The sequence below is a fragment of the Mauremys reevesii genome, linkage group 2, assembly GCF_016161935.1.
Source record: "Mauremys reevesii isolate NIE-2019 linkage group 2, ASM1616193v1, whole genome shotgun sequence".
NCBI classification, from domain to species: domain Eukaryota; kingdom Metazoa; phylum Chordata; order Testudines; family Geoemydidae; genus Mauremys; species Mauremys reevesii.
Window position 1 is genome coordinate 275,954,557 of NC_052624.1, and position 23,978 is coordinate 275,978,534.

The following is a 23,978-nucleotide window of genomic DNA, read 5'->3' on the forward strand; positions in this document are numbered from 1 at the left end:
TTGTTGGGATCTGCCCAGGAGCTGCTGTGCCTGTTTGCAGCTCAAGAGACAATTTAGGCAGGTACCACTTTACTTTTCAGACAGTTGGGTAGTGATACCGTATTGATCCACAGCCAGGCCTAGGCAAACAACCAGATTCTCCGCTTACTTTCATTGGTTTTCGACCCAGGAGGCCTATAGGCTCCACAGTTGTCAGGTAAACATTATACATGACAGAGAAGAAAATTCACAACCTTCTTCGAAAACACAGCCCTCTATCTGGTGAGTTATAAAGGAACAAGTCAACCAGTGCAGGGAACCTTGTAAGGCATTAGCAGGTCTGGCATTCAATTTAAATGTACTGCTGCACAAACAGTCAAGTCAGTACACCCCACAGTATCCTTAGGTGAGCCTGTACAGTGCCCACGTAATTGCTAAGGTGGGTCCAGGAGGCTACGTTGCACATTGGATACCTGTCCCAGTTTTCTGGGGCTTGATGCAAATTCCACAGGGTAATCCCATGTCCTACAAGTCTAATATACAGGTCCCTAAAGGGTTCCAAAATAGCTTTCTCAAAACATCATTACGTCATGAGGTCACATCGCATTGTGTTTTGATCCAATTGTGAAGCAATGTACTAATGTTGCATCACAAGACACAACATTATAACATTGCAGCGTGACTATTGCTACACGGGGGCACACAAGCTAGCTCAAAGCAACCCATCCAAAATGTTAAGTTTCCTAGTAATTCCTAAATACCAGTCTCTGCAGGCCTAATGCCAATCTTACACACATCTGGCATAAGTCAGAAGTAATTCCCCAGAAGTCACGGAAGTTTCACTGTGGGAACATAGTGGAGAGTGAGGCATCTCTAGATTGTCATATGGAAGAGTCAATTGTGCAGAATACATTGAAAACGTGGGGGAAGTTTCCAGATTCAAGGATTGTTTAGCTAATAAAATGTAACCAGAGAATCATGACTTACGGGTGCTCCGACATAGCCTTTAATTCCTGGTGGACCTGGCTGGCCCTCAGATCCCTGGGGAGGAAATAAAACATTGAAAAAGACAAGAGGTTAATTCAAAAGAGAAAGCAATAAATAATGTAGTCAGGAATTAAACAGGCACTTCCTGTGAGATGCTGAGCTGGCTTCTCTGGGGATCTGTACTAAATGCCTTGAGTGTTCTTCCACTCCCAGCTATGCACCCACAATGAAGCTCAAACCTTTCCCTTTGCTCCCAGTGTTCAGACACCAGCACTGGTGTCACACCAAGCTCTTTGTGGTCTTACCACTTGGTTTTCAGACCTGCCACTTAGAGACAAACTGACACCTGGAGATTTCTGTATCAGCTGTCGCTAATTGGGCCAATTACATGAATTTGGCACTTCCCCCTTCCTTGGCTGGGCAAGGTGGAGTCATTCTGAAAACAGTATGAATAAGACACACACCCATAAAGGCAGCATGTTTGACGGTAGAAGCCAGTTCTTGGTGATAAGCAAGCCCCAGAATTCAGAGAAACACATACAATGCAAGCAAGTTCCTGGCATCACCTTGTGTTCTTATGTTTGGCTGGAGAGTGACAGATGGGATTCAAACTTGTTATCACTCTCTCTTTGTGTTTTCCAATACATAGTTCATAAATGAAAGACCAGGTTCTTAGGTGCACTTATGTCAGAGTGGGGGCAAGGGAGCCAGTTATGACTGTCCCCCCCCAGTCTCTTTGGTGCCATCTGCCAGCCGGGGCTAACCAATGCAGCAAGCTCTCATGATGTGCCCATAACACACTTGGTTGCAGGTGGGACAGTGCAGGAGGTGGTGTTCTTTACTGGGGGGAATCCACCCACCACATCGACGCAAAACAGACACACACATCAGTGAATGCAGCCCTGAGTGTTTTGAGATTGCACTGCTGGACCAACTGATTTGGTTGCTAGTTCAACGGACATTCGTTTCCCTTATGTTAACTCCAGTTTTGGACCTTCCTAACTCATAAGCCTTCAGCTTCGAAAAGAACAAGCCTTCATGTTCAGCTTACGCTGACGATTTCCAGCCACTGATATTTCCAGCAAAGTGAAGCCATCAAAATTAGTTAGTTTTAGTTCAGGAAGGCCCTGATCCTACAAGAAGCCTGCGGAGATGCAGGGTGTGGCCACATAGAGTGATGTGGACAAGGGGGACCTACTTGTTCACTGCTGGTGACCAAGATTCAACTACAAATGACCAGGAACTTGGTGGTGTTGCAGGCCCTGCTTGCCTCACAATGTGAACCATGCAAGTTAAAACATCATTCAGTAGCATAGTCCTGGCAGGGACATTACATGGCAGGACTCTGCTCCCGAAGTACCAATCACCATTTTGGGGAGTGAGGCTATAGCTCAGAGGGGGAGTTATATTTTAAAACACCAAAATATTAGCTGAAACCCTGCCCTAGACCACTCACAGAAAGAAGAACTTATTAGCACAGCCATACTGTGGTTGGGAACTGTGCTAGCCAGGGAGACAAACTGTCGTACAAACTTGTGACTAGGTTTATAAATAGATAAACACATTTATGAGGCCTCATGCAGCTGCTAAACTGTGGTGCAGGGGCTCATGCAGACGACGTGTGTGTGTGGCTTCCTCCCCCCATTGAGGGGCCTCAGGTGGACAGGAGGTACCTTCTCTTTGCTTTCTCTCCCCCAGTCAATGGGCCTCTTCCCCCTCTTCTGTGGATATTTCTTCCCATCCCAAAGCCACCATAGAATCTGATAGAATCAGAGGCCATGAACTGGAACAGCAGGAGGCATTCCAGGTCAAGGCTAGGGTGGGTTTTGTGGGGGAAGCTTTGACATCCCTTGTTTGCATTATATCTGGCTCGAGCCAGCAAGATCAGCCCCTCATTCTGACAAGGACTAAATTGACCCACAAAATTGGATGAGGGAGAACATCTGTAACATGGAAGGAGTTGAGCTAGGAGTACAGCAGGAATGTCCCCATGAGACTTCACTGAGCAGTGCAAGCAGCTAACCTCATTTACATTTTTTTACAAAAACAAAAAGGTGCTTTTATTAGATTTGTATTGGTAGCCCTAGCTCTTATATCGGAGGGGATTTCGTTACTGTCATCCTCAGGTATCAGAGGGGGATTAAGTCCTTTGGGGATGAAGTACTATTACCAGAAGACTGTAGTGCCATTAGCTGTGCCCCTGGAAGTTTCACTGTACAGTTACTGGAGTCTGTAACAAATGTTCACTTTGTCCTTAAAAGAAAAAATAAATGCATAAGATTGACCCTAAGGCAAGAGACTGGAAAATCCCTCAGCCAAGTAATTTAGCAGCTCACTGAATTTCCTGAAATGCATCTATAGCGCCTGAATGGTTGTCTGTGAGCTGGGGGTAAATGAAGACTGAGTGAACCTGGGAACAACTGTGACCCAGTTAGCTCTCCTCGGAGTCTGCAGCAGAACCCGGAGATCTCAACGTCACCACAAAGGTGCTGCTAAATAAAGATAAGTGATCTGACAAAAAAAACAATCATTACAGCAGGAATAGGAGACGTGACCTTTACAATTATCAGCACCACCTCCTTTATAATCCCAGTTACCGGCTCTACGCTTATATATAAATGTAGTAAGTAGACGGCTCGGGTTTTTTTTTAAACCATTAATAATTTCTATTTTAATGCACAGTCAACAAAATTGGGATTCCTTCTTAACACAGCAGAGCCCAAAATCCAGCCAAAAGACGCCACATAAATAAAAGTCCCTATGAAAGGAGATGATTGTTTTATATTTAATCAGGGCAGGTGAGAGAGAGCTGGGTGGCAGAGCTCACTTCTCTACAGTGAATGCTTGCCATTACTTTATCAGAAAGTATTTAATCTACACATGGTGCATGCCCATGATAGCCATCACATAAACACCCATAGCACTATATGCATTTCCATCTACTGAACATACAGACATATTAATACTGCTTTATTGTTATTATTATTCATGTTGCAGTATCACCTAAAGGACCTCCTCGAGATCAGGGCCCCATTGTGCTAAGCACTGTACATAAACAAAGACAGAAGTTACTAGATCACAGGCCCTGGTTCTCATGAGGGACTTCAATCAGCCCGATATCTGCTGGGAGAGCAATACAGCAGTGCACAAACAATCCAGGAAAGTGTAGGGGACAATTTCCTGGTGCAAGTGCTGGAGGAACCAACTAAGGGCAGAGCTCTTCTTGACTGATGTTCACAAACAGGGAAGAATTAGTAGAGGAAGCAAAAGTGGATGGGAATCTGGAAGGCAGTGACCATGAGATGGTCGAGTTCAGGATCCTGACATAAGGAAGAAAGGAGAGCAGCAGAATACGGACCCTGGACTTCAGAAAAGCAGATTTTGACTCCCTCAGGGAACTGATGGGCAGGATCCCCTGGGAGAATAACGTGAGGGGGAAAGGAGTCCAGGAGAGCTGGCTGTATTTTAAAGAATCCTTATTGAGGTTGCAGGAACAAACCATCCTGATGTGTAGAAAGAAGAGTAAATATGGCAGGCGACCAGCTTGGCTTAACAGTGAAATCCTTGCTGATCACCAACACAAAACAAGAAGCTTACAAGAAGTGGAAAATTGGACAAATGGCCAGGGAGGAGTATAAAAATATTGCTCAGGCATGCAGGAGTGAAATCAGGAAGGCCAAATCACACTTGGAGTTGCAGCTAGCAAGGGATGTTAAGAGTAACAGGAAGGGTTTCTACAGGTATGTTAGTAACAAGAAGAAGGTCAAGGGAAGTGTGGGCCCCTTATTGAATGGGGGAGGCAACCTAGTGACAGAGGATGTGGAAAAAGCTAATGTACTCAATGCTTCTTTTGCCTCTGTCTTCATGAACAAGGTCACCTCCCAGACTATTGCACTGGGCAGCACGGTATGGGGAGGAGGTGACCAGCCCTCTGTGGAGAAAGAAGTGGTTCAGGACTATTTAGAAAATCTGGACGAGCACAAGTCCATGGGGCCAGATGCATTGAATCCGAGGGTGCTAAAGGAGTTGGCAGATGTGATTGCAGAGTCATTGGCCATTATCTTTGAAAACTCATGGCGATCAGGGGAGGTCCCGGATTACTAGAAAAAGATTAATATAGTTCCCATCTTTTAAAAAGGGAAGGAGGAGGATCCGGGGAACTACAGGCCAATCAGCCTCACCTCAGTCCTTGGAAAAATAATGGAGCAGATCCTCAAGGAATCAATTTTGAAGCACATGGAGGAGAGGAAAGTGATCAGGAACAGTCAGCATGGATTCACCAAGGGCAAGTCATGCCTGACTAACCTAATTGCCCTCTGTGATGAGATAACTGGCTCTGTGGATGAGGGGAAGCAGTGGACATGTTATTCCATGACTTTAGCAAAGCTTTTGATACTGTCTCCCACAGTATTCTTGCTGGCAAGTTAAAGAAGTATGGGCTGGATGGACTATAAAGTGGATAGAAAGCTGGCTAGATTGTCGGGCTCAACGGGTAGTGATCAATGGCTCCATGTCTAGTTGGCAGCCGGTATTAAGCGGAATGCCCCAAGGGTTGGTCCTGGGGCCGGTTTTGTTCAATAACTTCATTAATGATCTGGAGGATGGCGTGGATTGCACCCTCAGCAGGTTTGCAGATGACAGTAAACTGGGAGGAGTTGTAGATATGCTGGAGGGTAGGGATAGGATACAGAGGACCTAGACAAATTAGAGGATTAGGCCAAAAGAAACCTTATGAGGTTCAACAAGGGCAAGTGCACAGTCCTGCACTCAGGACGGAAGTATCCCACACACTGCTATAGACTAGGGACCAAGTGGCTAGACAGCAGTTCTGCAGAAAAGGACCTAGGGGTTACAGTGGACGAGAAGCTGGATATGAGTCAATAGTGTGGCCTTGTTGCCAAGAAGGCTAATGGCATTTTGGGCTGTATAGGTAGGAGCATTGCCAGCAGATCGAGGGACGTGATCATTCCCCTCTATTCAGCATTGGTGAGGCCTCATTTGGAGTACTGTGTCCAGTTTTGGGCCCCACACTACAAGAAGGATGTGGAAAACTTGGAAAGAGTCCAACAGAGGGCAATAAAAATGATTAGGGGGCTGGAGCACATGACTTATGAGGAGAGGCTGAGGGAACTGGGATTGTTTAGTCTGCAGAAGAGAAGAATGAGGGGGGATTTGATAGCTACTTTCAACTACCTGAAAGGGGGCTCCAGAGAGGATGGATCTAGACTGTTCTCAGTGGTACCTGCTGACAGAACAAGGAGTAATAGTCTCAAGTTGCAGTGGGGGAGGTTTAGGTTGGATATTAGGGAAAACTTTTTCACTAGGATGGTGGTGAAGCACTGGAATGGGTTACTTAGGGAGGTGGTGGAATCTCCTTCCTTAGATGTTTTTAAGGCCTGGCTTGACAAAGCCCTGGCTGGGATGATTTAGTTGGGTATTGGTCCTGCTTTGAGCAGGGGATTGGACTAGATGAACTCCTGAGGTCCCTCCCGATCCTGATATTCTATGATTCTAAGAGACAACCCCTTCAATCTAAATAAATAAGATGGGGGGAAGACAAGTGAGAGAGAGAGAGAGAAAAGGAGTGCTGTCATTCCCATTTACAGATGGGAAACTGAGGCAAGGAAAGAACAAAAGGATGTAAGAATGGCCATACTCAGTCAGACCAATGGTCCATCTAGTCCAGTATCCTGTCTTTCAACAGTAGCCAATGCCAGGTGCTTCAGGCGGAATGAACAGAACAGGTAATCATCGAGTGATGCATCCCCTGTCACCCATTCCCAGCTTCTGGAAAATAGAGGCTAGGGACACTTCAGAGCATGGTTTTGCATCTCTTCCCATCCTGGCTAATAGCCATTGATGGATCTATCCTCCATTAATTTATCTAGTTCTTTTTTGAACCCTGTTATATTCTTGGCCCTCACAACATCCGCTGGCAAAGAGTTCCACAAGTTGACTATGTTATGTGAAGAAGTACTTCCTTTTGTTTATTTTAACCCTGCTGCCTATTAATTTCATTTTTGCCCCCTAGTTCTTGTGTTAGGAGAAGGAATAAATAACACTTCCTTATTTACTTTCTCCACACCAGTCATGATTTTATAGACCTCTATCATATCCACCCTTAGTCGTCTTTTTTCCAAACTGAAAAGTCCCAGTCTTATTTATCTCTCCTCAGATGGACGCTGTTCCATAGCTCTAATAATTTTTGTTGCTCTTCTCTGCACCTTTTCCAATTCCAAGATCTCTTTTCTAAGATGGAGAGACACTTTAAAGATGAAGTAATTTGTCCACAGTCAGTCAAGAAGGCTGGGGTAGAGCCAGGAACACATGCAAAATCTTCCGAGTCCCAGTTCACTGCAGTTCTGGATGTCACCCAGGTTGGCATAATCTAATGTCACTAGAGACTAGTGTAATTCATGGGGAAAAGCAGAAGGAGATGATAAACAGGAAAAGAGTGAGCGAAGGTTTGCCAAACTCATACAAAGTAGTCCCATTTGTTGCAGTGTAACAGTGTGCTGGCGGAAGAATAGGGCAGCAGGAGAACTCCAGGGCCATAACCAGAAATGAATTGAAACCATCCTCTATTAGATGCTGTTTCCTGCACAGCTCCAGAGTCACTCCAGGGCTGCTGTTCAGTTATGTTTCTTCTCTGGTGCCTCTTGAGGCATTTGACCACCACTATTTGGAGTGGGAGTGGTTCTGAGTCCAGCTTCCGTGACACTTCCCCGGCCCTCGCTCTGATCTTATGTGGTGACAGTGTTCTCCTCCACTCCATGCAGACCAGCTTTGAACGTTTTCTTCTGGGTGAATTTCTGGATACAGCTTTTCACCTTGTATAATATTATCCATGTAAGGGGCTGACTGGGACTCATCCCTCCACTACTGTATCCCTTTGCCACTGTTGGATTGTTCCCTAGAATATAGTTTCTAGGGCCTTGTCTAGTCTACTGTTAGATAACTCAGACAATGAGGTTCCTATTACCTCTCTTAAGAGATGGTTCAGACTCATGCACCTTACCCAGCATATTTGTGAAGTTATCCAACCGAAATGTTCCCTTTCCCAACTGCATCCTACCACTTCTAGCCATGTCACTTAATTGTTGTTTAGTATTTGAATACAGTGTCCTAGATGTGTCCCTTGTACTACCCTAAATAATTCCTCTCCTGCTCCTACGTGCTATGGTAATACAAATAAGTAATAACGTTTATGCCTATCAAATACCTGCAGACAGTTTTCATATCTCCTCTCTGTCTTCACTTCATGAAGCTATGCACCTTCTTTTCTAGAAGGGCTTGATCCTGTGAGGTGCCGCGTGATCTCAAGGTTTGCTGAGGGTTCTCAGCCACTCACATAAATGCTATGCACCCTCCAGGGCCGAGTCCTTAGGGAAAAGAATATGCACAGCTTGGCTAGGCTACGTATGCAGAGCAGACTCCAAATGAGGACGATGAGCTCAGCACCAGGAAGAGGAAATGGCACAGACATTACCCAGAAGCCACCTGTTTATCTGGCTTTTGTACCATTATTGATAATAATTCAAGATGCACAGAAAACATGGATTTATTTATTAGGTCACAGATTGGAGCCACACAGCTAGCCAACACGTATGGGTGACAAATTCAATTCACGTCACCTGCCGCCAAATCCCCCTGAAGGATGAGTGTACCCCGAGTCATTAGGAAAGAGAGGACCTAGGTTACAAACTACCGTATTCAAATGCTGCCCCTTGTTCTCCCAGCCGAGCCCTACATTCACCGCTGCCATTCATCTTCTGCAGAACGCTCTGTCATGCAACTTCCACAATGAGCCCTTCTGTGCTGCTGCATGTAACCACTGTGCTGCTCCTGCATTCACTGGTTTGCTGCCAAGCATTTCAACCAAGTGATTAATACATGTGCGCTTGTGAGCAGGCCCTGTGGGAACCGGGGCAGTTGATAAACATTCACCCGCGGAAGTGACAGGCAATTAGGGAAAGGGCCTGCCCATCTCTCCCTGGCTAACAGGTCTACTGGGCCCTGTACAAATGAACGCTGCTAGTTTGCTTCATGGATCCTCTTATTCTGTGCCAGACGGGACCTGAATCCCGTCCAGTAGACACAGGGCCTACTCCTGCTCCTACTGAAGTTTAGAGGCAAAATTCCTCTTGACCTCAGCGGGAGCAGAACTGGGCTCTGTGAATACAGTCTGGTCCCTTTCTTAGGCAGATAATAACCTGCTGTGCATATTACACCGTTTACGTGCAGTTCATCGTTTTCTATAGTTTAACCGCCTGGCCCCCCTCATCTTTCATATGGAAATGTGACCCACAAAGGCTACCTGCTTCAGCAAGCGCTGCCACTTGGCTCGAGATGGTGTGTCGCACCATGGCACCTGTATTGTCAGCAGGCTGCATCTCTGTGTTATAAAGATGAAGAGGCAACCTCTTCCGCTTGATGCACATTACGGACCCAGTTCTGCCTCCAGTTATAAGGGAGTAAGTCAATAGGAGCTGGATCTGTGTCAGTGAGGACAGAACGAGGCCATAAACCCGGCCTGTCAGATCCAGGCTTGTTCCCAATGTAGGGCTTAGGTGGGCGTTACTGAATCCAGACTCCTGAAGACATTCTTTGAACCAAATCCAGAGGGGACGTAAATGCTGTTGTAAGTTGTACATTGCCAAGTCACTGCGAATTGGCACAAACTGAGGCACCCAAAATTAGTGGAGATTTGACAATTCAGGCCTTATGCTCTCTGAGTCACTCTCTCTCTCCACCTGTTATATGGGGATGATAATACTCACCTCCCTCCCTGGGAGCATGGGTGGATTTACTGATGTTTTAACAATATTTTGTAGCCAATGTGCATTATCCTAAGGCTGGGAGCTTGTTCCCTCACTAGTAAGCGTGCAAAGAAATCAACTCCAAGAAACCAGAGGTGCACATAACGTCAAGACAGGAAATACAAGTGTGGACTTAGAGCGAATGAAAAGCTCACCTTAGGGCCTGCTGGACCAGGCAGTCCAAAAGCCCCTGGCGGCCCTGGTTCTCCCTGTAACAAAGAGCACATGGGTTAGTTGTGTGGTTTCAAATGCCTGCATTCAATTTTGAAATGTTTAGGGAAGGTACAAAAAAGAGCCACCGCTGAAGGATGCACGGGTGTTACTGATGGAAGCTCCACATTGCCTCCCGTGCTTGCACTCCACATGTCATGTGAACATAAAAACATCCAAACATCCATACTGGGTCAGACCAAAGGTCCATCTAGCCCAGCATCCTGTCTACCGACAGTGGCCAATGCCAGGTGCCCCAGAGGGAATGAACAGGCCAGGTAATCATCACGTGATCCATCCCCTGTCACCCATTCCCAGCTTCTGGAAAAAGGGTAGCTCCTGAAGTCCACAGTGTGCTATTTCTCAAGAGGAACCATAATGGGACCAGACAAAAGTAAATAAACCATTGAAATATCTGGACATCCATTAGCTCTTTGCAGGCAGCTTCCTAAGCAACAAAATGTCATCTCCAGGGCTCATGCCACCTAGGATTCACAATTGGTCAGGCCTCTAAAGGCTACACCACAAATGTGATCTTTAACAGTCGGCCCAGTGAAATGAGCCCATCATATCAGGGCAGTGGAAGGTTATGATGTTAGGACACCATGTCGCCATACATCACCCCCAGATCAGTTTCATGTACAATAAGATATAGTTGCATTGATTCGGAAAGGTCTTTTGGGATGATCTAATGACCTGCAATATTGGGAGTACCTCTCAAAAACCACTGTGGGTGGCAGAATTGGGCTACTTCCAGACACAGCATGACAGGGATGGGAAGTAAGAGAGCATTCTGCTGTGTATCCCTTCCCTGTTATTTGTTCATGAATGTCTGACCTCACATAGGAATCCTTTACCCAAGTTCTCCTAAGCTGCTGTTAAATTACCACCAGGGAGCAGGGGCTGCATGGCAGATGGGTTCCTGCACCAGGCACAGCAAACGGGGAGGCAGGCAAAGAATACAGATTAGCAAAAGGGAGGTAAAAGAAGAGGTTAAATGGGCAGATGATTCAAGCATAGAAGTGGTTGAGGTAGGAGGTAAGAGGCCAAAAGGGCAGGGCTAAAATATTAGTGGCAAGTTGAGAAAAGTATACCCATAAAGGGTGCTGGAAAATGCTTGGACATTTGTCCCCTTCTGCAACATTCAGGCTAAGGGCATTTTATCCAGCATGCTTGAGTTTCCTCCTGCAAAGCCTGCAGCTCTCCCCATCCCTGAGCTTTTAACAGCGTATGCATCACCAAGAGATGTTCAATCCTCTGCTTTTGTGACTGGGATTCCAACATTGGCTTCCCTGTTGCCCTTCTCCAGTCATTCTCCATTCCTACCATCTCCACAGGCTGGTAGCCCTTTGGGGTGAAACAAATGGCTGAGTTTTGTGCCTGAAGTTCTTAACCAACAGAGCAGCAGCAAGTCCCAAACTGCAGCCTGCCAGGCGTCCCCCTCTCACAGCTTAATGAATTGTAACAGTTCTGCCCCTGGAGTCACTCAGTATGCTTAATCCCTATGAAGTCCACAGTCTTTGCGAACATGTAAGGGACAATGCTGAGGTCATTAACCTCCCGTCGTTTGTTTCTGTTCCTGCTAAAATGGCCACACAAATCCCTGAGGCACATCCCACTCAACAGAGATTGATTTCCACTGCCTGGCTCACGCTGAAAGCAAAGGATTACAAGGAAGGAACAAAAAAGCTTACGGTTTCTCCTTTCGCGCCGTCCCTCCCGGGGCGGCCAGGTGAGCCTGGGGATCCCTGCAACACAACGGAACCAGCATCAGCATAATATTAACATTAGCTGAAAGCACAAAGACACGAGTAATACAGCAAGGGAAGAACAGGCGAGGAGGAAAATCACTTCACCGTGAGCACCTACTGTTTACAGTCTCAAGAGGACCCACTGCCAACATTAACACTCCTTGGTCAGCAAGTGAGCTGCTAGGGACTCGCCAATACCCTTGTTCATTTAACTTATTTAAAAAGAAAACAATATAAAACCACTGGAGTAATAACACGTGTAACTTTGCCATCTTATTACTGTCACCCCTTGTCTTCCCAACCCCGTTTCAGTTGTTTGTCAGTGGCAAATTTTAACCATTCAGGCCAAACTGTTCCATTCCAGGTATCTGCTTCAGGCAAACTTTTTTTTGGAAAGTTTCAGCCAAAAAGGGTCAGTTGTTTCCAAAAATGCAATTACAGAAAAATATCTTGTTTGACCCATCTTAAAAACATTCTCACCCCTGTTTTGCTGAGATGTTCTGGTGCCATTGGAGCAGGGACTTGAGATTTCATGGGAATGGATGTCACCTTTTGATATTCCTGTAAATAACCCCTTTGGCCAGCTCATATGCCCCAAAACCTCTCCGTTTGCACATGCTCAGTAGACATTATTAGAATCTGGCTGCTAATTTCTCCAAAGATTCCATTTGAACAATGGAGAGCTAATTCAAGAGCAGCTATTCTGCAATTGCTATTCTGGGCTATTTCCTCATGCAGAGTCTCCCTGAGTCTCAACATTCCTTTGCTGTCAGCCAGTGCTAGGAATCTGACTGGTAAAATGTGTAACTCATGTCCTTCTACTGGCTAGCCCACATAGGAGATGACAACTTTCTACTGCCAACAATTACTCTGGAAGCTCAAAAGTCAGAAGTCTGTGCTGCGGATTTAAAAAAGATTAACCTGGCTTTTAAATCAGTGGTTCTCAAACTTTTGTACTGAGGACCCCTTTCACATAGCAAGCCTCTGAGTGCGACTCCCCATCCCTTATGCATTAAAAACACATTTTAATATAGTTAATGCCATTATAAATGCTGGGGCAAAGCGGGGTTTGGGGTAGAGGCTGACATCTCGTGACCACTCACATTATAACCTTGCGACCCCCTGAGGGGTCACAACCCCCAGTTTGAGAACCCCTGTTTATACCATGTGGGAGACAATGTGGTTGCATGTGATGGGCTTTCTGGGTTTTTTTGTTGTTGTTGTTGTTGTTGTTTTTGTGTTTTTTGTTTTGTTTTTTGAGTGTTTGTTTTTCAGTTTGCTTGTTTAAAAACCTAGGAAATCGCATATAAAAATACATTAAAAATATTAAGGTTGCAAAGTCAAGCACTCAGAAGTCCCAAGATGCAAGAATTAAGGTTGCCTATGCATATATTACCTGGGAAGGTTGCCTTTGCGCATACGTACACACACACAGATGTACTGATACAAACACACCACACAGTACCACTAAATCAAGAGCCAGATTCTGCCACCCTTACTCATATTTCTAGTCATTTATTCCATGAGTGGAACCATTGACTTCAAAAGATATATTTGTGGATGAAGGTACTAATCAATGTGAGACAGAGAGACAGAATCTAACCCTTTATTTATTTAACGGCATACATGGCACTTCTCAGGGGTTAATAATAGCGGGCTTCAGCAAAGTATGTACTGCATATACATAAATTAAAGTCATTACTTTCATTATCAGATTTCATGCAAACTGAACCTTCACAGAGAGCCTTAGTTTGGAATTTCTAATGCGGGGGAGGGAGGCGGGGGAACAGACCAGATCTGCTCTATTTGAATGATACCCTAATGAGATAGAAAACCAGCAAATAGCAAATTTGATGTTCAAGGCAATCATTTGCCCAGAGAGGTCAATATACCTGGGAAGGAACTGCTGTTTCCTGACACAAAAGCTTGCAACATAGGTAAGAAGTCAGTTCCTTATCAGCAAAACTCCCCCCTCCCAGCCCCACAGCCACCACTTTCCTTCCCTTTCCTTTTCAAAGTGGAGGAATCAGGAAACAAAATCCTCTTTCCTCACTATTTGTTTTCCATGATGGGGCAACACTAGCATGGATGAATGGAGGTGTCCTCTCTCCTCTTTGTATCAGTCTGGCAAGCGGTAGCCAATCTGCATGCAGGATTTTGGCACCCAGCTCCTCCTCCTCCTCCCAGAAGCACCCAGTACATTGGTTCCTAAGTGGATGAAAGCTTGAGCCACGTCACTGAAAGCATTAGAAGAACAAGATAGAAGGTGGCTCCGGCGTACCAAGCAAAAGAGCTTTTTCACCTGGGATCCCCATGAACCCCAAGATGTGTGCCTAGAGGTGCATGAAGAGCAGACTGCATTAGTGATTTAAGTGCCCTTCCAGTTTGAATGATCATTTAACAGCCCCTCTCACCTTCCTATCCTGAGCAAAGTGAAGGAATACACCCGTCTCCAGAGGCAGGTCTAACCATGCGCCTTCAATGGGGAAGCCTCGCTCAGCCCTGCCTGGTGCTACAAGGTTACAGCCTGGAGGCTGGTCGATTTCCACTTTCATTGTTAACCCAGGCCAGTTGCTCTCCATCCCTCAGAGCAGTGGAAATCACCTGGCCAAAGTAAGGGATGGATCAGCAGCTGCTGGTGCCTTCACAAAAGTCCAAGGGTGGATTGCACTGTCTGGGTCAAAGCACAGTGTTTCAATCTTTGAGAAAAAACCGGAGACCAGATTGGGCATTAGAAAAGCATCAGGCTTGGTCTACAGTTAAGTTTAGCCACCACAGCTTGTCATTTAGGACTGTGAGTAAAATAGCACCCCTAACCGACACAGCTGTGTCAGCAAAAGCCCTGCTGTAGACATAGTCATTCCAGCAAAAAAAGTCCTTAGCCAAACATAACTTATTTTGCTTGGAGAACTGATATAAATTATACCCAGAGACTTTCCCCTCCCCACCCCAGTATAAACTGTGCCTACACTCAGAGGGTTTGATGGTACTGTAGAGATACTGGAAAATCCTTTCTAGTGTAGACAAGGCCTTAATGAGTCAATACAATAGTAATTTAATGACCATAATGTTCTGACGTACTTTGCATAACAAAAACATTAGACAGGCTTTTCACTGGGGATGGAGGGATGGATTTTGTTCACTTGTATTCATTTTTTAGGCTGGCAGTCACCCTAGACAAATGGGGGGAGGGATAGCTCAGTGGTTTGAGCATTGGCCTGCTAAACCCAGGGTTGTGAGTTCAATCCTTGAGGGGCCCACTAAGGAATCTGGGGCAAAATCAGTACTTGGTCCTGTTAGTGAAGGCAGGGGGCTAGACTCAATGATCCTTCTGGGTCCCTTCCAGTTCTAGGAGATAGGTATATCTCCATTCTTTTTCTTTTTTCCACAGGGTCTATGTGCCACTTACATCCCACTGAGGTCCTGAAAACATGACTTAAAGGGGGCATGCTGCCTGTAGTGGCCCACAGCAGAGAAATGAATTTCATCCTTAATGAAGAGAGACAGTTGGTTGACTTATCTGTCAATCAAAAAGGAGGCAAGGGAGTTAAATTGGTGATCCTGCCCCTTAGAGACCCACTTTAGAAGTACAACACATTTCCTGTTTAGGACTAAATTATGTGTATCATAATACTCACTTGTAGAATTCAAAGGGTTTATTGAAAGTAACAACTCCACCACACACAGGCATGACTCAAACTTCCTACTAAGATCCCCTCTCCCCCAAGGCAGATACAACAAAATATACAAGACACCAACTTAATGCTAAGATCAAAATACAGTACTCTATATTTGTGGAGACGCTGTCTACACTGACCATGCCAATATTTCATGTGAAATATATTGAGATCCTGGGGTAGACAGTGCTACAGAAGTAACTTGAATGCAGCTTGTCATATGTGGCTTTGTACTGGGATCATCTAGTTCAAAGGGGGCTTCATCATAAAGTTTATATCAGAATGTATCTGTATGTTGAAACAAACTGATTTAATAAAGGAAGGGAGGTGGCTTGCAGGTGTAGGGAAGGGTCAAGGGATGAATTTGAGTTATTTGTTAGTCTCAAATCCTAGACTGCCAATGCAATGAACACTGAAATAGAAGAATAATCCCTCAGTGACTTTTTTAAGCTAACAAGTCATGTTTTTCTGCCTTTATCCCATTCACTTGCAACTCCTCACAGAGCTGCCAAGTTTACAAACATGTCTTCAGCTTGAAAACAGCTGTGGCCTATAATCACATATTTTATTTGAAACTCTGGGTTGTGGCCTATGATAATGGAGATGGGAACTATCTAAACAGCAAAGTAATGGCAAAAATCAGCCCTAAACATGCATTTAGACTGTAATTAGCCCCGCTGCCTTCCAATTCAAACAGTAATTCACTTGACTTTTCCTTCACTTATTCATTTTATACGGCGATCGGGGGGGAATGTTAGACAGTGCATATTCTATATCCTGTTCGTTGTCTCTGTCACACAGGCTCCTTTTTCATGTGGAAGTGCCTCTTATTTTAATAAAAATGAAATTGAATTTCTGACCGAGTCACTCCAACATCCGTAGAGGTGCCTCCTACACTGACATTGGGAGTCCTTCAAAAGTCAGGCAAATGAGACTAGGTGAGTTAGAGGCTTGGAACAATCCTCCTTTGGCACTGTCACGGACTGGGCGAGCTAACAGGTCTTTTCCATGTCTCACTTGTAAGATGCTGTAATTGGCAAGGGCACATTCACCACGAGTGCCACCAGTCCCTAGTCCAGCCCGGTGGTTGAAAGTAACGTTCATCTGTACTATAGCCAAAGTCCTCTTTGCAGTAAGGTAATGGTCACAGTCTAATTGAGAAGAGTCTGCATGATAAAACCACCACTGCTAATTGACACTCTCAGTTAGAGTCCATGAGCTGTACAAGAAAGGGAAATGAATTATTGTCTCCCCCCTACAGATGGTCTCTCCAGCTCAGGACTGAGGCTTGTTAGATGAGAATTGTGGGGAATTGATAAACCGTTTTCCGGCTGAGAGCGGGCTGCAGGGCTGCCACCTGCTGCCTTTCTCCAGCACTATAGTCACGTCGGTATTTTTTTCATAAACTGTGCATGTTTTTATTAGTATTTTCAAGTCCCCGAGGAAACTTGTTGCAAAGATGGAAATTCAAACCGGGTCTCCTGCGTCTCAATCTAGTTAGTGCCAAGGCCACCTGTTCCTCTCTCCTGGTTCCCTGGCACGCGTTTAATCCATTAGACCGGTGGTTCTCAACCAGAGATACACATACCCCTGAGGGTACACAGAGGTCTTCTGGGGAGTACGTCAACTCATCTAGATATTTGCCTAGTTTTACAACAGGCTACAGGAAAAGCACTAGCGAAGTCAGTACAAACTAACATTTCATACAGACAGGGACTTGTTTACACTGCTCTATATACGATACACTGAAATGTAAGTCCAATGTTTATATTCCAATAGATTCATTATATAATTATATGGTAAAAATGAGAGTCAGCAATTTGCCAGTAACAGCGTGCTGGGACACTTCTGTATTTTTATGTCTGGTTTTGTAAGCAGGTAGTTTTTAAGTGAGGTGAAGCTTGGGGGTACACAAGACAAATCAGATTCCTGAAAGGGGCACAGCTGTCTGGAAAGGTTGAGAGCCACTGCATTAGATCATGTAGCTTTGGAAGGACACGAGCACTTTCCCCTCCTCCTCCTCTAGTTTTTTGTTTTTCAGAGGTAACAACCTGTGAATTTTGGAGTGAATGAGGCTTTACAAATTTGTCACAAAACAGCCAACCCATGGAACTATTTCCGGGCAACATTTCATCGACATTTTTAGAAATTTCATTAAACTTTGTGAATGTTCTGTGAAGTCAAAGCCAGGTACAGTTAGATGCTTGAGATCTTTGCAGGGGATATTTCACCCAGCTCCACTTTCGAAAGCTGCTGACCAGAGGTAACACAGATGACTGCATTCTTGAAAGCACAGGTGCAGAATTGTATTAGCTTAATGAGGTTAAAACCCTATTAATATCTTGGCAGATTTCACATCAAAGCTTGCATTGCCTTATGCGTCTACGGGAGACCAGCAATTCATCTCCGCTAAGAGTTTGTTTTAGATCATTCGTCCAAAAACAAAACGAAAAAACCCCCCACAACAAAACCAAACAAAAGAACAGCCAACTTCAGTCACTGCACTTCATTCTGATTTAATAAATACAGAAGACATATGGTCTGATTTTCAGGGTTCAATGGGAGCTACAGGTGCTCTCAGCCTCACTGGAAAACCAAGCTGTTAATGTACAGGGAATTGATAAAAGGCTGGCTAAGAACCCTTACCATACTGTAAACAGATACCGTAATGGTTTCATTGATTGCACAGGGAAAATACACAGAGCTCAACTGTTCCAGAAGGTCCAGCCTCACTGGGCACACACGCTGCCCCCAGCTGGAGCTCCATGAGGCACCGAGCCTCAGGGAAACACCAGGGATTCTGGAGTTCCTGGGGAGAGGAGGTGCTGCATCATTTTCCAGCGGGTCCCTTGGGCGCTTCCTTACGAGTACGATGGAAAGATCACAGACCAGATCCACCTCTGCATCACCAGAGTGGGGCAAAACAGCCAATGTGAACCAGTGATTTTGGCCCATGGCCTTTCCAATGACTTTGTACAGCGGGTAGGGGTAGGCGAATGAGGCAGCTGGTACAGATTCCCAATTCTGTAGCCAGCTCTGCACTGGACCTGGCCCCAGCAGAGTTTAGAGAAGCCTAGGAGGTGCTTTAAAGATTGCCAAGCCAGTAACAGTCCCCAGCATACTATCCCTCTCCCCCACCCTTGAGCATTCCCTCTCGCAAGCCCTTACCACCACCTACCATGGGGATTCTGAAAGAGGATGATGGTAGTGGCATAGAAGTCACCTCCGTCAGCTCTATGCCGGATAGTGATTCTTCCAAATCTAGGATATCCCCTGCTGTGAAGCCAGTTTCTACCCCTTTGCACAGCAGATGGTGCAAAGAGAGTGCAGTGGGAGAGAATATTTGGGTCTAAGTATCTCCAAGATCTGTTTGATCGACTGATCACTGTTTCTAAGAGTTTCAAAAGTTAAAGAAAAAACCTCAGCACATTCATATTGTTTGCGGGCCTATTTCTGGCTGAACGTACAGAAACCGAGGCCAAAGATCAGCTAGAATTGATGGACTTACGGTCCTCCAAAGCCCTCCGCTTTTCCAAGTTTTGTTGAGGAAAATTACTAAATTTCTACCAGCGCCAGCCAGAGCTCTGTGAGAGAACGGCTGTTTGTGCAGGCCTCTTTGGAAGCACTTACATTTCTGAAAAGGCCCCCTGCTTTCTATGGTTCTGAACAAACACCACACCACAACAGAAAGAGTGGAGTCAAATCTGCAGTCCACAGAGCATGTGGCCAGGGCACAGAGAGAGCCGGACATGAAGGGGTTTGTTTTTAGAGCGGCAGTGCCAATATTTCCTTTGGGGCAGCTTTCCCTGCAGCTCTCAGGGCAGACTGGGCCAAATGAAGTCGGTGGAGTAATGCCCGCAAAGACTATGGCTAATTGTGCCTGTGTTTTGTTAAACCCTGAGTGTACCTACAGTGCCTTGTAAATAGTAATCAGTGTGTGTGTTTGTCTCTGATCAAATCCTATTTAAATCGACAGGCTCCTGCCAAGGACCTTGGTGCTGAAAAAAGTTAAGATGAGGGTAGAGATGGCATTGTGCTATGTACCAAGCTGCCCTTGGTTCAGAAATAACAGACAAATGGACACCAAAGACAGTGTGACCCTATCCTGGATGGGTCACCCTGCCTCTGACAGATCCTGGAGAGGGTCTGTCCTTTTCCTGGGTAACTTGTCAGACCTATAAAGCCTCATCGAACTGAATCACTGCCCTACCGCTTTGTCCTTGCAGATGCACAGTCAACAATATTGTATATTGTAAAAGAACCTAAATAAATAAATAAATAAAACAAACCACAAAACAAACCCAGGAACATGGTTGTGCCCTAATCCTCTGCTACCAAAAATAGATATTTGGATTCAAGTTTGAAATGTGACAAATAGTGAGCAGTTGTGCGACGTAACGTGCTCTTTGTCTCTAGGTAAAAACAATCCTCGCCGCTTTCATCTGTCTTCGCTCAGGATCAAAGCTTCCGTCAGACAAACAGCTTGCCAGGCACTGGATGGTGAGTGTGCACCGAAGCAGAACAAGAACACGGTCGCCTTTAGCATGACATTGATTAATTTGTATCCTCCGGCCTATAAATAGCATGTGGCGATTGTAGCTGTGCCGCTCCCAGATGATTTGTCAGGTACCAGTCGGATGTTTTTCCCTGTCAGAGAAACCTATTAACTCACCTTGCCCAGCTTCCCCAGAGACACCATTTCTGGCTTTTTTATTTTTTTTACCCAAAGGTTTTTGTCGTATGTTGCGCCAGGTCCAAAAGGAATATGTCATACAGAGTAGGAAGCAGACACACCTAATAGGTCTCTCTGAATTTAGGCCCTGATTCTGCACTTTCGTCCACATGGGTTGAAGCCGTGTCCACACAGAGTCCCAGTGATTTGCCACAATACAGCCCTGAGACCTGGTGCACTTAAGGCTGCCCACTGGTCTGCCCATTGGTCTGTAAAGTACTATATGCTCCTCTGGGGCTGTAAAAACAGTTGACCATAATAATGTGCACTCCTCCACTGAACTGATAAAAAATGTTTCTGATCAAGGCAGTGGCTTCCTAGCAGATTCTTTTCATGTCCCATTCTTGGTTTGTTACCCAGAAGCATCAGACAGGCGAACTGGCAGCTTTCTGCTGACATAAGAGAGCCCAGACGGTACTGGCATTTGAAGTTACAGCACCTCAGGTTAGTGTGGCCGGGGCAGAGTATTGGTGATTACAGAGAGGTGAAACTTCAACGTGTGCGAGAAAAGAACAGTGTGGAACAAACGTCCATTCTGCCGGCCATGGTTTCTTGGCTCCATGATCCAGCTGCCTATCTGCCCTACCTGCCAGAGTTGCTATTTTCAACCTCTAAAGGGGAAGGTCAGCCTGGCAGCAAGCTTGGATAAGGGGTTTGTCATATGGAGAAGGAAGGACCTGACTGCCTAACTTTATCAATCAACTGGAGTATACGACACTGCCTCTGCTCTTCTTCCGATCTTATGAATGGGTGAGGAGAGGGGAAACGTGGCCACAAGAACAGGTTTCAAAGCTCTTAGTCAGGGGAAAGATGGCAGATCGCATGTGATGGGGTGACGCCTTTGACTGACTACAGGTCTGCTGAGGGTGACAAAGATCTGTTTTGTGCAGCACCTCTGGAGGCTGTAATTTACTAGAATAACAGGCTTGTTTTATATTCTACATGCACATTAGCTGGTTAGGAAGGCTCTTTTCACCTCCTCTTGACAAGCAGCTAATCCATACCTGTCAGTCGTAATACTGTGTTAAAGAGCATTCTGCATCCTGGCCCGGTTATCAGTGACTGAATCACAGGAATCTCTTTTACAGAACTCTCACCAGAAGAGGAATGGAGAGATGTAAAAGCTTTCTGATACTATTCGTTTTCACACTCGGCGCTGAGTTTGGCAAGGAAATACAAGAAAGAAAGAAAGAAAGAAAGAAAGAAAGAAAGAAAGAAAGAAAGGAAAAGGTAGGTGGTGGAGAATTTACAGCTTTGTCACTGCCAGCAGATGTCACTGTGTACCAGCCACGGGCCTGGCAGTGAGACCGGGACTGAAAATATAAGGTAATGTTCATTTAGACTGTGTAAAGGGGAAAAAAATCTGTACAAGCCCTGGAATTTTTTCAGCGTTGAGAACTAAGCTGTTAGGATGCAAAATTATTATTATGTGATCTGGCTTCAAGTTGTTTGTTACAATCTGCAGCTGTTATTCTGGGTCACAGAAACCACTGATTTTATCTAAAACCCTTTAATTATTGTTTAAGGGGAAAGAAGCCAACCCAACCGCAGCTCCTCAGTTATTCAGCTAGCCATGCAGAAAGCACTCAGTCGAGGAAAGAGGGTTTAAAAAAATACTAGAAGCATAGAATGAAACTGCCCTGACCAGAGAAAGGAATGGAGAGTACAAGCGGAAACCACGAACACTTAACCATTATGTACCAGCTTTTATCTGAGGCCCAGAAGAAAATTACAAATATTAAATAATCAAAAGCCACATGATAGCCCTGGGAGGTAGGTAAGCTGTTATTATACAAGTGGTAAATGAAGGACCTAGAGGGAATGTCTACACAGGTATAAAAATCCTGCAGCTGGCGCCTGGGTCAGCTGACTTGGGCTGACAGGGCTTGGGCTCCAGGGCTGAAAATTGCTTGTAGACATTCAGGCTCGGTTGACGCCCGAGCTCTGGGACCCTGCAAAGGTGGAGGGTCCCAGAGCTCTGGTTCCAGCCTGAGCCCAAACATCCACACAGCAATTTTTAGCCCCGCAGCCCAAGTCAGTTGACCCAGGCCAGCTGTGGTCATGCTGCAGATATTTTATCTCCATGTGGACATACCCAGTGAGGTTAAATGTTGGGTGACCTTACAGTCATAGCGTTTAAGGCCAGAAGGGACCACCAGATCATCTAGTCTGACCTCCTGCATGTCACAGGCCACTAACACCGCCCAGCACCTGCAGACTAAATCCAACAACCGTAGACAAGTCAAGTCAGTAACAGAGCTAGGAACTGAACCCGGCAGTCTTGATTTCTAGTTGCGCTGCTCTAACCAGTTTATTTATGAACTAAAAAGCAGCACATCCCTATCTCACCCCGCCCTGGTCATGAAAACCACCAGCTGCAACATCCTCGGAACTTTGCTGATTTCTGCTGTGAATCAGGTTCTAAGGAGTTCAGCTTCCCCCAGCCATTCACTGCCGGTGAAGAATGCTGATCGGTGGCATTTTCAAATGCTGACGAACAAGTGTCTCCAAATGTTCATGCGTTTCCCCCCATTCTTTGGTGCCCAAATGTAGTGAGGAGGTTACGAGGAAGCCACCCATCCACTGACTCATTCCACCAAGGCCATCTATATATTAAAAGGGATTTTGATTAATTATTGTTACTGTTATTTGTGTTATGGTAGCAGCTAGAGCGCCCAAGTGAGATTGGGGCTCCATTGGACAAGGCACTTTACAAACATATAGTGAGACACAGTCACTACCTCAAAGACACACAAAATGTGGGAGAAAGGAACTATTAATACTCCCACCAAGGTATGGAGGTGCCTAAACTCCAGACTTAAGTCCTATCTTTAGGTACCACTGCATTCACAAAAGCTCCGCTCAGCTGCCGGCTAACCTTGTAGGTGCCTACGCGCACTGGAGGGTAAGTTTTTACAGTAAGCGTTAGAGTTCCCTAGATACCTCTGCTTCTGACTCCGGGTATGTGAACTTGGGTATATGGACACCTATCGCCCACTGTGATCAAGAAACTGGGGAAAGATAGGTGTGTTAACACCTGTGTTGCTTGTGGGGGCCTGATATGATAGGCAGCATCTAAGCATGCCTACCCTGATTGGGTCCCTTTCAAAATCTGGCCAGAGAAGGAGGTGGTTCTGATCACAGTATAACGTTTAGCCCAGTGACTAGTGCACTCAACTAGGATGTGGGAGACCCAGGTTCAATTCCCACTCTGCCTGCTGAGGAGAAAGGATTTGATCAGTGGTCTTGCACCTCAGAGCAGTGCCGTAACCGATGAGCTATGGGGAATTCTGACCTTGGGCTCCCAGTCTTGCCTGTTGAAGCTGTTCCACTGTGGCTAAATAATTAGTCATTGAGACAGAGAGAGCGACTTTGCAGCCTGGTGGTATGGGCACTCATGTGGTAGACCGAGGGCCCAGATCCCCCTGCTCCAAAACCCTTAATTATTTATACACAGTGGAACAGCTTCAATACCATTACACCGTTATACTCTGTAATGAAACACACTTCCAGTGCCTTTGCATGGGTGAATGCTTCTGCTCAGTTTTCTCCTCCTACATCATTCTCTCCTTTGGACAATGAGGGAAGGAACTATGGCGCAGCCATTTCCTTACCTAGCATGGGCCAGCTCCAGCTTTTCTGCCACCCCAAATGGCCAAAAGAAAAAGAAAAAAACAAAGACGAGCGGCGGCACTTCGGCGGCAGCTCACCCGCGCCGCTTCTTCTGTGGCAGTTCAGCAGTGGGTCCTTCTTCTCTTCCTCTTCGGCGGCAATTCAGCGGCAGCTCAAAGAGGAAGAGAGGGAATGAGGGACCCGCCACCGA

General features: G+C 45.6%; 1 protein-coding gene across 1 annotated transcript in view; it reads right to left on the reverse strand.

The window, feature by feature from the left end:
• The window catches only part of COL22A1 (collagen type XXII alpha 1 chain), a 310,719-nt gene that overhangs the window by 138,436 nt on the left and 148,305 nt on the right, over positions 1-23,978 (reverse strand). The window contains exons 14-16 of the mRNA XM_039526471.1: positions 11,690-11,743; positions 9,941-9,994; positions 967-1,020 (exon numbers count right to left, since the gene is read on the reverse strand). Of these exons, the coding sequence (XP_039382405.1) occupies positions 967-1,020; positions 9,941-9,994; positions 11,690-11,743 (162 nt within the window). The remainder of the gene's footprint in view (positions 1-966; positions 1,021-9,940; positions 9,995-11,689; positions 11,744-23,978) is intronic.